Raw genomic sequence first — 15764 nt, 5'->3', positions numbered from 1 at the left:
ACTTATAGTTCTGGAGAAATGTATGCTGAAGACAATACAGGAGGTTAACGGCAAGCTGCAAATTTTTATAACCTAATTTATACTCCTTTATATTTTTTTTCATTTTATTTATTTTCTGCAGTGACTCAACTTATTTTTATCCTCATGAAAAAGATGAGCAGTTAAAATCTGTTGCAGCAGTTAGAAACCATATCAGTCAGTAGTGATGCTTTTTATGCAACTGTCTGCACAGGTAGGCTTCATGAGCAGATAAGAATAGAAAGCAGATAAGAATAAGACAACGTTGTGTCTTTGACTGACATAAACCTCTTCAAAGTTGTATGCATTTTTCTCATCTTTTATCTCTGTTTTTGCATTCAGTGACGAGAGACTGATGGAAAATTAAATTGCTTTTACATAGTCAGGGCGAGGCAGACAGTGAAGAACTGTGGGCTCTCCCAACATTACGTGGATTTTCAAACTTAATTTTTTTCAAAGACACAGTGATCATTGTCATTTTTGAGAGTGGCTGAGAATAAAGTTCATGTTTGCGTGAATGCAATGCTTAATTGAGTCTTTTTACCAAGGGGAGAGGAGGTCGTGTTGCTTCTGTTCCATCACTTAAAAAAGCATTGCTGTCTGAATATCCAGTGTGCATGAAGCAGACGTTGTTTGGACTTTATAGCTGTGTATCTGACCCCAAAATAAGTGCAGGAAGTGGTTTATACAGTAATACTATGAATGCCAAAAACCATTCAGGTTATTAAATTGTTGCTTATGTTTCCTGTTTAACTGTCCTTTGCAGTCACTTTAGTCTTGCTCAGTGCCACCATTCTCAGAGGGCACCTTTTGAAAAGCAGCAGTGCTCTGTATGTTGATAAATAAAGTGACAGACCATGCAGCAAAGTGCTAGGTAAAAATCACAGTTGAGATGTTTGAATTACTCCATAAATAAATGAGATTCCTTTTTGCTTTTCCCTAGCAGCACAATTCTCAGGCATGGAAGACTGCAACTCTAAAACTCTTTTGAATCTTTATTCTTCATAGATTTATTTTTTTTTTAAAGAATGTTTGCAACTGGTTTGTGTTTGTTGGAAACGCAGATGTGGTTTGTGATAGGCTTGCGTTTTGGGTCCTGTGGAATCAAAACTTCAGATCACAGCAATGAGGATAAATAGTACAGTGAATCTGGGTAGCACACTGGAGAAGCCAAACTTTTCACCTGCAATACAATAAAAACTTGCTCATATTTGTTCTCATTTCTTTATGATTCAGAGTGGTGTTAGCACACCACTCATGATCCATCATGATCCAGCTGGTCATGATCCAGCATCTAATTGTACTCACCCACTTCCCTGTTTGAATTAGGCTACACACAACTCTGTATTGCTAATAAGTGATACGCTGCACTGTAATCTGTATGTAATCAGGTGACTGGATGCTATCTATCTGCTGTAAAAATATATACTCCTTTCAACTTGGTCATTACTGTTTCTAGGTGAACAGTGAACTTACAGCATCAGTGTGATACTTTGGCTTTTTACTTTTGTACCTAGCAGAAAGAGAGGTAGCCAAGCATAAAACACACAATTTCTGTTGACCAAGATCAGTGGCAGAGTACAGGGAGAGAGACAATGTCTTCCGAAACAACCCAGCAGGAAAGTCAGACATCTCCACTAAAGCAAACTGGATGGGTAAGCTGGGTTTCCTTCCATTTATTTTGATGCTATTGCTAGTGAATGACTGGGATTTTGCATTGGTCGCTCTTATTGAAGAGGTAAACAGATGTCTGTTAGCTTAAGCATATAAATGAAGAGAAGAAAGGGATATGTGGTGTTCTTCCTGGTTCACTACACTCAGAGGGCTAGGAGCTTTTGAGTTAAGATAGTGGGCTCTGATTTATACTATGCTAGTTAAACTAGTTACAAACTGGCAAAGCTCTAGTATCTGAGTACTACTCCGGTATTACCTGTCCCCATCAAGTTGTGCATGTGTGTATTCAGAAGGGGAGAAGGGAACAGTACGGCACAAGAATCTGCCCTCCAGCAGTACAGGAGATGAGCATTCCCCTCTGCTGGAGAAATCGGCTACCTACGGGAGTTCCGATTTTACCATATTATGCTATAAGCATGTAATTACCCACAAGGAGTTTAAATGTGGTATGACCTTGTTGCTAACCAGTCACTGCCAGAGAGCAGCAGAAGTGGGCTGATCTGCAAGAGAAGGTGACCCGTGAGCTACGAGTGACAGCAAGGCGGGTAGGGGTTGTGACCTCAGGGACAAGGAGCACTGTCCCACAGTATCCCAAAAAGAGGAGCAGAGCAAGATCCGGTGATGTTAACCGGGGTCAGCCAACAGTTGGTCCAGTGATTGCCAGACAAGTCCATAGGAATAAGGCAAGTCTGATGGTAAGCCAGGACGTCAAGTTAGCAAGGCAAGGTAGGGATCATTGTGGTTAAAGGCCAGCTACAAGCATAACTACAACACAGTTAGGTGAGGGCCTGCGCTTAAATGCAGCTCCTGACCCAAGGGGCAGAGGCCCTGGGCAAAGTTTCTTGCAGCTCTTTCTCCCAGCTTCAGTATAATTCAGTGTTACACAACTGTGCCGTATTAGAGCTGACTTTGAGCCCAAGCAATTAAACCCCTGGCAGGGTGTATATGGGGACCAAAAGGTTGCAAAGCCTGTTGGTGCACTTAGGGCCCTGACGTTCATTTCCTTATCTTTCACTCAGCCTGTTTGGATTTTATTGTATTTGCTGTGACCTTGCTGAGAAACCAGTTTGGAGTGGTTCTTTAGGGTCCAGAGTGGAGTTAGTTCTCTACCATTTTACCCGAGCAGCACCACCGTTAACTTTACTGGGAGCAGTGCCTGAAGAAGGATGGAGATATTAATTAGCTAAAATGTGAAATGTGTGGCTGCGGCCAATAAGTGTATTTCATTATTATGGTTATAAAATCATGGATCAGTTGGGCATAAAATGAGGTAGAATCCTGTAATACACTAACGTGCCCTTTTCCCCAAGGCACTGCTTGTTTTACGAAGTCTGGTTTTGCTTTCAAGAGTAGGTATGTTTGTAGAGGTTGTGGTTTTACAGAAAAATGTTAAAATTACTTGAAATTACTTAATGACGACTCCTTCTTTCCCCCATTTTTTATTGCTGAGCACGATGTCATATGGTATGGGATATCCTTTGGGTCAGTTGGGGTCAGCTGTCCCAGCTGCGTCCCCTCCCAACTGCTCATGCACCCCCAGCCGAGTCACTGGCAGGGCAGTCTGAGAAATAGAAAAGGCCTTGATGCTGTGCAAGCACTGCTCGGCAATAAAACACAGCCCACTGTTATCAACACTGGTTTGGTGACAGATCCAAAACGCAGCACCATACCAGGTACTATGAAGAAAATAAACTCTTTCCCAGCCAAAACCAGTATGCCCGTGTATTTTAGATGTCCAATAATGATACTGCAAGTGCTAACAGTGGTAACCAAGTCATCTCATAAAGAAAGAAAAGTGATGTACTTATATCCACATGTCAATACCCTGGATATTAGCATGCAAGAGAGAATACTGTCATTTTTTTTCTCAAAATGGTAAAAAAAAAAAAAGAGCTACCATTAGCCTAAAAGAAACCTGTCGGCAAGCTAATTATTCTGACGGTGAAGCCAGTATGGTTGAGTTCAGTTAATGCCATGAATATATTTACACTGCTCAGAGAGAAACTTCAGCTAGTTAGGGGAATCTGACAGAGTTTATGTTGACCCTCTTCTGAATACTTGCAAAATCTAGTCTTACTGCACTTAAACTGACTTCTGTATGGGGCAGAACTTCATTTTTAGAAACGAGGACTCTGTATTTCCTGTCATTTCTTTCCCAGAAAGCTGATGTAGCTCATAGGAATGAAATGGCTAACAGAAATAAAGCAATATACTTCTGGGGTAAGCAGCAGCTGAGCTATTTTAGGAAAGTATAGACCAACAGGATGAGTGGTTTTAACTTTAAAACCTATGTAGTTCTTTCTGTATTGTGGTATCAAGTATTTCATCACACTGCTAACAACATAACGAAGTTTTTGTTGGTTTTTGCATTCTGTTTTATTTGTTTTTTTAAATATTTTGCCTTCTTTAGTTTTTTTTTTCTTCCTGTGAGATTAAATTCAATAAACTAACCCAGGTTTATCCTTTCAGCCAATGTTCTATTGTCCCAGCTCACAAACTCACGATGCCGAAGAAATTGCAAGGATCCGTAAAGAATGCAAAAAGGAAAGTTTCTGGTACAGAGGTGAGCAATGCAAACTTGTTCTTATGACACTGAGAATGACTTCTTGATGTAGTTATGCAGGAATGGCTGCAAAATGCCGTGCTGTTTATTGTAATACATTGGAGTTTGTTGGAATATTATTGTGAGTTAACTGTCACCTTATTTTAAATTGAGCAATATGTTACTATTGGATTAATTTAATTATTTGCGTAATCACTGTAGTTAAAGGGGGTTGAATTAAGCCCTTGTTTAATATGAACTTACTTTAACAATCATAGAGTTGGTTCTATTCTTGAATTCCATTATCAAAACAACCTTAGGAATGCTTTACTTCATTGCATACTTATTCTTGCCTTCGAAAGAAAGGCAGGCATGGCTACGTGTCTTGGGTTTGTGAAACTCTTTAGGTGTTAGGACGTCTAAAAGATTAGTTACTCAGTGTCTTAGTGCCTTTTAAGTCCACCAAGTCAGTTTGTATCTATATTATACATTTTCTGAAAGGAGAAGACTGAAAAGGGTTTCAGCATTTAATCAGAGCTGCTGTCATTACTAGTGGTGCAGTACTGAGAGGAGATATTTGTATTATGGAAGCTATTATTTAATAACTATATATGATGCATTAGCTGCAGATGCCTGATGTCTGGCACTGTGTGAACACATCCTTGTGCTTTGAAGGAATAGTAAAGTAATCTGAATGAGCAGATGTAATAGGTGATTAGAACAGTGCATGAAGTTAATGTTTAGAAGGTGAGTAATGTGTTTACCATTCTAAATATATAAAAAATTTAACATTAAAAGAGTAATGAATTTAACAAGTAGGTAACAAATTTTGGCTGATACCAAATACACTTCTTTTTATTTTTACAGCTCTTCCTTTGTCTCTTGGGAGCATGCTTGTCACCCAGGGGCTAGTCTCAAAAGGTAAATATAAAAAATACATAACGGTCCTAAGTTGTGAAGTTGAGACTCTGGAATTACTGCTGAAATGCACGTTTCCCTAAGGTCTGCTGTTTTCCAAGATCAATATTCCTCTCACTCATCACCGTCATTGTTACAGTGATTTGATCATTATGTATGCATTGCCACAGTCATTCTTTTGAAAGAACATGAACTGAAAAGAGAATTCACGAATTCAAAAACGGGTGGCTAGATTCTGTCACCATGATCACATGTATTTGAGTAGAGCCTTCTTCACTGGGGCTGCTTATAGGGCAGAGGACCGTACAACCTGAGCAGGGGCATCAAAATTGGGTACTGTAGCTCTAACTGTTGGTTTCTTTGAAAAAGCTGGCAATGTTTTTACAGTGACCACATATCAATATGAATACAGCTTTGGTGCAAAGAGACAAGGACTGCTGCCAAAGTGAGGAGACAGAGAGCTTTTTATAGAGATGTCTTGCGATCTGCAGGCTAACACAAAAGAGAATTGTATTCCATTTATGTGGTGGATGAGGCTGGTTCTACACATTGCAACGTGCAATGTGTAGTTTCCCTTCTGGGGGCTAGTAATAAGGTTGAGGTTAGCGTTTTGGGTAAAGTGTGAAGGGCATCCACCCTGAAGACTGCTAAGATGGGTGTATCCCACAGGAGCAAATAAGACAGTCCTTCAGCCTGCCTCAGCAGCCGTTTACAGCAAAGGTGGGTAGGAGAAAATAAAAATCAAAGGGTCTGAAGCAAGAAGCAGAAAATAAACAAGTGGCTATAAGGGATGGGTGGTGGGAGACAGCAGATGGAGGAGGTGGAAATGGCTCAGCCTTTTCCCACTGTGTGCGCTTGCAAGCCCCTTGTTTTGTTCCAGCCACTGTTCCCATGTTTCCTCCTCATCACATTCTTTCTTTTTTTTACTAAGATGATCAGGAGGACTAGAACAGAAAACCTAAAAGCTGTGCTATACCACAACAGGCTGATGTAGGTTCTCTGTTGCATCCTTGACCTATGAGCTTGTAGACAGATGGGAAGAAGGACGGGAGAGTCTGTGAGGGAAGGCAAAGGTTTCGATGTTTGAAAAGGGGTGAGCAGTGATAGGAAGGGCGTTAGCGTTGTCTTGGTAGCTAACATGCCACCCTCTGCCACCGGGTACTCTTCTCAGTTTCTCTCTGTTGTACTTGGACATTTCTTATCAGCTATGAAATAACAAATGGCCATATTCAATAGTCATTACTGAGTCTCAACAATTGGAAGACGGGGGCTGTTTGGAAACAAACAGCAATTTTGTTCCTCCCTCCCCTGAAAGACACAATTTAAAATTGCATAGATGCCAGTGGGCGAAGGCCCTTGCACTTAGCATAGACTGAATGCTCCTCTGTCTAAATGCCCTCTCTGATGACTACACGCAGTACGCTGCCTCTATAAGAAGGTGGAGCTTCTGAGCCTCATTAATAGCGTCTGAATGCATGGAACAGTGCACACAGTGTTCGCTTCCCTTTGCCATGGCACCCTTGCTGTGTGGAGCCCTCCTCCACAGTATGGCACTCCTCTGCCAGACACACACTTGCAGAGCCATAATGGTTCCACCTCCTGGTGTTAACTGAGGGGAAGTAGATTTTGGTAGGAAAAGCCAATCTTTTGGTTTTCATGTTCAGCACACTGTATTCCCCTTAAGAAGACCAAAATGTATGATCTCTCCCTTCCAGAGGAGACGTGGTATCTGTGCTACAGTTTAACATGAGCTTAACTAATAGCCACAGAAAACTGCTGAAGAACAGTTCAGTCCTGCTTCTCTCAGCACAAGAAGCTGAACCCTGAGTAAGAGATTTCACTTTACTATTATATTTGCAAGGTTGGTTTGTGCTGAAACGAACGCCACCATCTCTCCTTCTGCAGTGCTGCAGATGTCAACAGTGATAGCCATGCTGCTTTCATGTTAGTTTACTCTCTGAACCCCTGCCTGAACTGAATCCTGCAAAGTCCAGGTTTTTTTCCTCCTATGACTCTAGGACTGCACCAAAATGGATGCACTAAGAACTAGTGGAATGGAAAGTGCCCTGATGTTCCTGAATCTGAATTAGTGGACAGTCTTACCCATTTGTACAGGCTTCACCTTCAGAAATGCAAAAGCTTGTAGGAAAAATACTGTCTTTGGTTTTGAGTGATGGTGAGTTCCTCAAATGAATAAGTTTTCTGACTATTTCCTTTTATTGTAGGCATTTTCTCAGCAAGCCCAAGATTTGGTGCATTACCTAAGATGGCAAGTAAGTTGTACCCAATTTTAAAAGGAAAAGAAAAATTATTTACAGGCAATCTGCAGACCTTCAATGCATCTCTCTGAATCTCTTTTCAAACTCTTCCTTTTTTTTGAATTTATGAGATATTACTGCAGTGCTTTAGGAAATCAGAATTCTGCTGTGTTTAAAAATAAATGTTTGAAATAAGATTCTTTTAATGTAAACATTTTCAGTAGCAGCTTATATTTACTTAATATATCCTCTCAAACTGGTAAAAACTCCAATCTCACCTATAACTAATGTCAGGCTCATTGATCAGTCATGCTTAGCAGCTCACACTGCCTATGGTATCAAGGGGCCATCATAGTGTATATAAAATAGTATGTTCCTTTTCACATGTTCATTTGATTTATCTTAACTGTCTAGTTTAGGACCACGTTGATAAAGACAACAAATAAAAGCACAGAAACTGTACAGTACAGTAAGTTGGCTTTTAAATGGCAAGAAATCGATTCCCTCTTCAGCAGAAGTTCAACAGAAAACTGAGGATGTTGAAGTAATATTTTTATTCTGACTCCGTAATGAGTGAAATCCCCAGTGCGACAGTATGGCAGGCTGACGTTCTAGCATCTTAGAAGCCCTGAGAAGATAAGTGTTAAAATTGGGATCATCAGAAATAATATGCTGTGCATACAAGGGCAAGATAAATTAGTGCTGACATTGTGATTTAATTTCATTATGGGCTTTCTTTATAATCTGTTCCTCGGAATCTGAAATCTTGAAATTCCACGTGAATATGATATCCTTTTCCTATCTACATTGTTTTGGACAAGCTGCTACATCTCGCGATAGGTAGCCGGTTTTCAACAGTTACTGAAATCATCCCTGTAATCCCTGTATAACTTCACATGTGTTTGCGACATGTTTTGAGAAGACACGCTACATACAATTCGTCATATGATTAAAATGGAGCCAATTGCATACTGTTGATTTAAGCTCTTGTGTTAACAACGTTTTGTTATCTGTCTTTATAGTTGCTGGTGTCTTAGGTTTTGCCATTGGAAAGATGTCGTACGTGGGAGAATGCCAAAAAAAGTTCCAGAAAATTGGTATTGTACCATCTTGTCCGCAACAAAAAAGGTTTGTGCCGTTTTAAATCATTAATCCTAGATTAAAATAATCTTTACAATAGTAAAAATAATACGCAGCAAAACTATGAATTTAAATTTTGTGATCAGGTCATGAGGTACTACTCTTACATTCTTAGGCTATATATGTCAGTTTTAGAAACTACTAAACATTCTTCAGAAAATGCAAATTAAACTCAGTATTAATACCTGTTATTAGGAAATCCATTATTTAAATGAAATTATCATACTTTTAAGTGTGATGAAACAACAGTTACTAGTTCTCTTTTAATCTAGTATTGTGCCTCTAAGGGTCTCGTGATCTTCTATTATATCACTCAGCCCTTCGAGTCCTCCTTTGTACCATACATCTGGCCAAATACACTGCAGATTTTTTTTACACTATCCTCATATTTTAACAAGAATTTCAATGTCACCTCACATTCCAACCTCCTCCACTGTGGTTTTGCCCAGCCTCACACTGTCATGCCAAACCATGAAGAGCACAAATTGCAAAGGCATTTTTTCCACCTTACCAACTGTATGATAGATCTCAGCGGTTGCCTCCTGTCACCGCCATGTTTTAGACATCTAAGCTTCATATAAAGTACTCTTTCCTATCAAATCACACTCCGACTTCCTTCCAAGCTCCCCCTTCAACTGCCAGTACTACTTTTCGTTCCCAATATGGCTTCTCATATGCACCTTTCACCCACAAATTGCACTTCCAAAAATCCTACCCACAAAATCTTTCTCCTCTGTCTTTCCACATCTTTCCCCCAGACCAAGGTGAGCTTTTATGCCTATGAAAATGCCTGACTGATAATGGGAAGTTTTCTCATTGTTCCTATGTCCTTCCACTTCCATTCTTCCCCCACATAACAAAGCTATTGCTTTACTCACATGGTATGACACAAATCGGCTATTTGTCACTCTTTTGCATTATACACCTTGCTCCTAACTCTGTTTGCTCCTTATTGATAGGTACAATAGCAAGGACTGTCTTTTCCTCCTTAGAAAATCCTATTATATTTTGGTGTTTGCTGGAAATGGTAGTTAAGAATAATAATTAATGGGATTTTATTGGCTGAGACATTTAGATGTCATCTTTTGCAGTTTATGTCCTATAAAGCAGTTACAACGATTGGAGAACATAGGCAAGAGATTAGTTCTTCGAGGACATTGCTGGCATGCTATATGGTTGTATTAGAAAAAAATCCAGCAAAATTCTTGAATACTTTGTCTGCTTTCAATATTGTAGGCATTGTCATCATACTTGCAAAGAATGTGAAGCAAAATTAGGATCAAATGAGAAAGAAGGTTCAGTTCCTTCAGCATCTTAGACCCAGGTAGGCAACCCTGAAATTTAACATAAATTCTCATTTTGTTTTCCATGTTGAGTGGCATTCTTGTTTGAAACCTTTGGACAGTATTGTGAAAATCGTGGACTTTAACCATGGATTAAAATCTGAGTATTATTCTGTATCTATGGTTTGTAATTTGTTTCTTCGTTTTTACCTTACATATCTTTCATGCTAATTTTAAACCCCCCATTTCTGAGGAATTTCTGGTTTAGCTGCAGCATAGTATTGTTTATTCACCTAATTGGAATTCATTTGGATTGACTACTTGTATGAAAACAAATGTAACTCCTTTCAATTTCCAGCTTTTTTACTTAAGAATCAAATAATTATGGATAACGTTGATATTTAAAAATACATTGAAATATTGAGAATCTGAAAGCAGACGCAATTGGGGGTGGGTTTGTTTGTTTGTTTTAGTTGTTTGAGGTTTTTTTCATCCAGTACTATGGTTTGGCCAGAGCCTTAAGGAGAGTAGTAGAAGAGTGGTGCTGGAGCAGCTACATGCTGGGGTAGGGGAGATGGCCCGTGGGATGTTTTCACCCTGGAAAGGGGAAAATTCCCTTTGCAAAAAGGGAGAGTTTACAGTGTGGAAGGCAGGGGAGTATTTAAAAGCACTTTCACTCTTTGTCTATGAAAAGCAGGCCAGCAGCTGGGCTTTTTAAAAGCGTTTTCACACATTCTGCTTGTGGTAAACTGTGGCCTACATTTCTCACAGGCAGGAGAACGTGTGAAAGCGTTTGCAAATAGCTTGGCTGCCTGCAAGAGAGGAGAGCAGAGGGCCTGTTTGAAATCCTGCTATGCGAGTTTGTTATGGCTCTAGCTGGAGCTCGGAACAAAAGCCTGACGCAGAAATTGTTGGATTGAGTCTCTTTGGCATATGTTGCGTAGGAATTTAAACAAGGATATTGATTACAGTCCCTTTCTTGCGCTGAAGTGCGTGGCTGCAGACGATCTATAAGGAGGAGTATCCTAGCAGAACCTGTTTACTTACCCAGAAGAGATGTTTTGATGGATTTTTACTATGCGACAATACAGTATGGCAGTAAGGGTTGGCCTGAAAGAAGCCGTTAGAATAAATTCCTGGTTTTAAACAACTTTGCCAATGCTTGAACATTTTCTATCAAAAGCTGCAAGTGCTCAGCCACTAGCTGAAAATGCACTTTGGCTTAGGCTCACCTAATAAGGTTGCTGCCAAAATGGGCAGTGCTTCACTTGTGCCAGCTGTGGAGATCATGAAGCACTGCGGCCCTCCAGATCAGCTCGCTGCTCTGGCTGGGTATCAGCCCCATAAAGAAAGGGGGGTGAAAAAATAAAAATCAAACCTTTCTGAGGGGTACCTTCCCAGTGCTAGAATGAAGGAGGGAGCGAGCCGGACTTAGATAGCTGTGAATGAATGACACCCTAAATCCATTAGCAGTTGTGATCTTAATTAAGCCCTTGCATTACTGTGCTGATATAGTGCTTTTGAAGATTTTCTCTTAAATAAACGTTTGCTTATGTAGGCCAGTATCCTCACCTCTTTCAAATAAGGATCCCAAAGCATATTTAATTGGGGACGGTCACTTACTAGCAGTTACCTGTGTAGTGGAATCAAACGTTGATGGTGACGTTTACTTCCACTGTTTGTCAGAGCTGGAGCTTTCCAAACCTTAAATCCAAACACATTTTCTTTTTCAGCTTTTTCCCTTTTTCAGCCTTCCTCTGTGAGCTGACAATATTTTTTCTGGTGTGTTAAGTACCAATTAGCTTTTAAATACATTCCAAATTGTCTCAAATACAAAGGAGTCTTGCAGCTGCATGAAGGGAAGAATGCAAGATGCCACAGGCCCCTCTGTTTTCCTTCTGCAAGGGGTCCTGGAATTTCTGCTGGGAAACTTGTTCCCTGTTCCACCTCGAATGTTCATCAAAGACCTTGATTGCTGCACTTTTTACCAGCCACTTAGATCTTCTTGTTTGTTTTTTTAAAAGGGCTAGAAAGTTTAGTCAGAAATATAGTCTGAAAACAAATGTAAGAGTGTTTCTTTCAATTTTTAATTGCTGCAAGAAAAAAGCCATTATATTTGGCTTTTGTGTGATATTTTGAATTTGCCAGAAATCAGTTTTGATGGACAGGTGTTAGAAACTTAGGAAAATAAATACCATAAACATTATGTTGTTTTCTGTATTGTTAAACAGTGAAAAGTAACCTCCTAACCTCTTTTATGTTTTAATAAAAATTCTTAATTTAGCATGCTATGCTCTAAAAATGTACAGAGACCCTGCTGGGCGCACCTCACCGCTATCTGTGCTAAGCGTACATCACAAGCTCTGGCATTGCCTAGGAGGACCACCCAGATAAAATTAGACTCATATTGATGAGTCCAAACGTAATGTCCTTTATCCTCAAGGACTTTGCAGAGTTCTCAGAGAAATCGCCAAGAAGCTGCTCATATCACATCGAAAACAAGGTGCCACTCAGCTGGGTAACTGGTCCTTTCATTCCATTTACAGGTGTGGTGAAGATGATAAAAATCTTATGGATCAGCTTCTTCTTTCAAGGCTTTGTTCCATAGAGAAGAAATAATGTCTTTGATTTGGTGTAAATCGGCTTATTTGAAGTAGTTGCATAATGTTAGGTAGTTCTGTTCATAGTAAATACCAGTTTCTTGTAATGCGCTTTTTGATTTTTCCTCTTGTCTTTCTTCTCAGCGTGTTTTGGTTTATTTTCCTCCCGTCAATGCAATTTAGCTCTTAGTGCTGAAAAACTAAATTTGTCTATTGTACTTAGATGCTGACAATACTTTATGTAGCAAGGAAAATGGCATATGCTGGAATGTTTGTCTTGTATGTCTAAAGGGAAGAGTGCGAGGATGTTTAAATGATTTTGCAGTTAAGCAGCTGTTCCGCCTCTGAGCTTACTTATTGTTTATGGACTGTTTTAAGAGTACTATAGCTAGAAGTTCTTTAGGATATTGTCACACCGCGGTTACTGTGCTGAACCAACTTTTAATAGGCCAGTTTTACATAAAAATCCGTTTTGCCAGGGATATCAAAAGCACGTGCCACATTCATAATGAACAAGAAGATACACTATTTTGTAACAAGTTTATGGTCTGCGTGCAATCCGAGCCTAGTAGATGTTGAGTAGGTGGCACATGCTCTCTACAAACAGCATGACACACAAACTTCCGTGAAATATCTCAGGAAATCAAAAGCAGACGCCTCCCCTAAACACAGTGATGGTGTTCGCATGGAAATCAAATGTACAGCTACTGAAAAGTTTGGGCTTTGAGTTGATGAAGCCTGTCTTCTGTGGTTGGGGTTTTTGTTTGCTTGCTTGCTTGCTTCTATACTATGCCTGTAGTTAGTATCCCTCTTTTGAACCAGCTTCTTTGGGCGTCTTTACTTGGGCACAAAGAGATTCTGCAAGTAGGATATACAGAATGTAAAATTTATGTTTTACAAGCTATTAGGCTAAATACTCACCACCCAGGTGAGGCAGCTGGGGAGTCTTTCCTAGCCAGGCAGCCACCAGACAGGAGGAGAAGGGACAGACTAACTAGACTCCCTGGTTTTCACTCCTTTAAGATTTTATACTTTTCAAATTGGTGTGTGCCCCCTTGAATTCATGAGCTGCTAAGAACCCCTGTCTCAACAGAGGCTTTAATTTTACACTTTTTACCTTTCAACAGACTTTTTCCGCAGCTCTTTCTCAGCAGTCTGAGTCAAGGGTACGCAGCTGTGCGTTATCAGAGCTGATGCTTGGGGTACAGGCAGGTAAGCCTTGGGGAGCCTTCAGCTGGGGCTACAGGGAGAGAGGGTTACACAACCGCAGAGAAGTCAACCTCCTTTATGACGCTCGTGTAATTATCACAGGTGTACTGCGATAGCCAGCAAAACTTGCATGGTGACATGTCTTAGCTACTTTCCCTTCATCTGACATCTGCTGTCAAGATAACAGCAACAAACCGCACCGAGGGTAGTCGTGCCTGGGTTATCATCTGAGGCAAGCCCTTACATCCCTGGGATGCTGAGGAGATTGATGCACGTGACAGAGGACCCTTCATGTCAGATTCTCGGAGGTTGTGCTTGTGATCAGTGTTACCTCCAGAGGTTACAACTTAGCTACTTAACTGCTTTACGTGTAATTTGGATCAGGCTTCCTATTATTTGCAGTAATAAATGTACTGTTATGTAAAAATTATTGTCTCCTTTTTTTTCAAATTTATTCCCGTAGTTCACAAGAGGCAATACTCTGATTAGCTAATTGTGTGGATCAAAGTTCATGAGTTACTATGATACTGTTATGAAAAAAAGGCTGTTTGCGAATCTAAGATGTGTTAGCGCTAAATTTGTGCATATGAAAGGAACAACAAGCACAGCTTATGAGCAAACTGTTCTTTAGACGGCCTTTAAAAGCATTTTTCTGTACTTCAGAGGATTTATGGCCAAATAATTATTTAAGCCTGTCAGGTGGCAGGCTGCACATAATACTCCTTGACTTGAGAAATAAGAGGGGGGTATGTTTTGGCAAGGCTGTTATTTAATTTTGTTAAAATACAATTTCTCCTGCTTTGCCTGACCAACAAGCTAGTCAAGTGTGCAGCTGGGCTACAGACCTTTATAATTAGGTAGTAATGATGTTGCAATAGTTCTTAAATATAACTTAAAAATTTTAAAATCATGTACAGTTTAAGTTAACTGACTCTCCCAAAAGCACCAGCTACAAAAGGATAGGGAAGGCTCACAACACATTCCGCACCACGTCATTCAGTTTGATAAAATTGGAGCCAACTGGCTTCCATTGTGCTGTGACTTTACAGGTGTGCTGGAATTTTCCCGGTGGCTGGATGTGTGTTCTAGGGGTGGAATCAGGCAGATGCTGGATTTTTTAGCACTGAATGGTTTACAGGACCTAGTTAAAACTTTTAAGCTTCTTGAGATTTGACAAAGAAACCTGAAAAAGTGCCTTGTAGTTCACAGGAGAAGTTCTATAAGAAAGCAGGTGTTGGGGTGGTAGTAGTTATGCTGCATGATGCAGAAAGGAACATTTAAATGCTTACTGATTATTTTACATTATTACTTTATGCAAAAGGGAGACAGGAACAGCTGGACAAAACCTCATGTGCTCTCATGGCCGGACCCTCGTAATTTTTCTACTTGGGAAGAGAAACTCCTGAGGATTTGCAAAGAGTGCTCTAAGAACTGTAAGTTAGTACAGCAGTTTTGTAGTAATTATGCACAATTTAATGAGCTAACCTATGTTGACTATTATATTCCATACAAGTAGGTTAAAGAATTTGGTTTTAATTGAAGCAGAAGTTGAAAACATTTTGTTTAGGGGTGGCCTATTGAAAAAAAATAGGGAAAGATTTAAGGTAATCAGTTGCTTCTGTAATCTTTATTTCAGCCTGGAATAAGAGGGAAGGAGGTCTCCAGGAGGAAAAATACTTGACCTTATGAAGGATCAGGCATTGTTTATATAGTGCTAAAACTTTTCTTAGTATTTTCTTGTACTAATAATAGGATATGCATTCCCTTTTGCCAGGAAGCTGTTACAAAAAGGCTAAAAAAATCCAATGAACACATAACTTCCTATTAATCATTTGTATCTGGAAAATAAAGCTTAGTCCATTCAGCCAGAGACTAGGGAGTTTAACTGTGTGCTTAGGAATATCACAGCCTCGTTGAAGTCCATGTCCTTGCTAAAATCAAGAAACAAAATACATCCTTCAACTGTAATGCATGCAAAGTGAGTAGCTTTATGTAAGCCTCAATCCAGTTTATGAAATTATGAGCAGAGAAAGGGCTGGTGTAGAAGAGGAAAGCTATAAATGACATTAACCTCAAACAGCGCATTAGATTGCTTGTCTTTAGGGACTCTCTATTAGCTATT

At 39.8% G+C, this 15764-nt stretch overlaps 1 protein-coding gene across 1 annotated transcript; it reads left to right on the top strand.

Moving 5' to 3' along the window:
- Positions 1-1613: 1613 nt before the first annotated feature.
- On the top strand, positions 1614-13583 carry OCIAD2 (OCIA domain containing 2). Its single transcript, XM_063336730.1, has 7 exons — positions 1614-1673; positions 4162-4255; positions 5102-5155; positions 7378-7425; positions 8433-8538; positions 9787-9874; positions 13561-13583. The coding sequence occupies exons 1-6, from the start codon at positions 1614-1616 to the stop codon at positions 9866-9868; spliced, it is 444 nt and encodes a 147-aa protein (XP_063192800.1). The 3' UTR covers positions 9869-9874; positions 13561-13583.
- The last annotated feature ends 2181 nt before the right edge of the window (positions 13584-15764 follow it).

The sequence above is a fragment of the Chroicocephalus ridibundus genome, chromosome 5 (genome assembly GCF_963924245.1).
Source record: "Chroicocephalus ridibundus chromosome 5, bChrRid1.1, whole genome shotgun sequence".
Lineage (NCBI taxonomy): Eukaryota > Metazoa > Chordata > Aves > Charadriiformes > Laridae > Chroicocephalus > Chroicocephalus ridibundus.
This window is presented reverse-complemented; position numbering and strand designations above follow the sequence as displayed.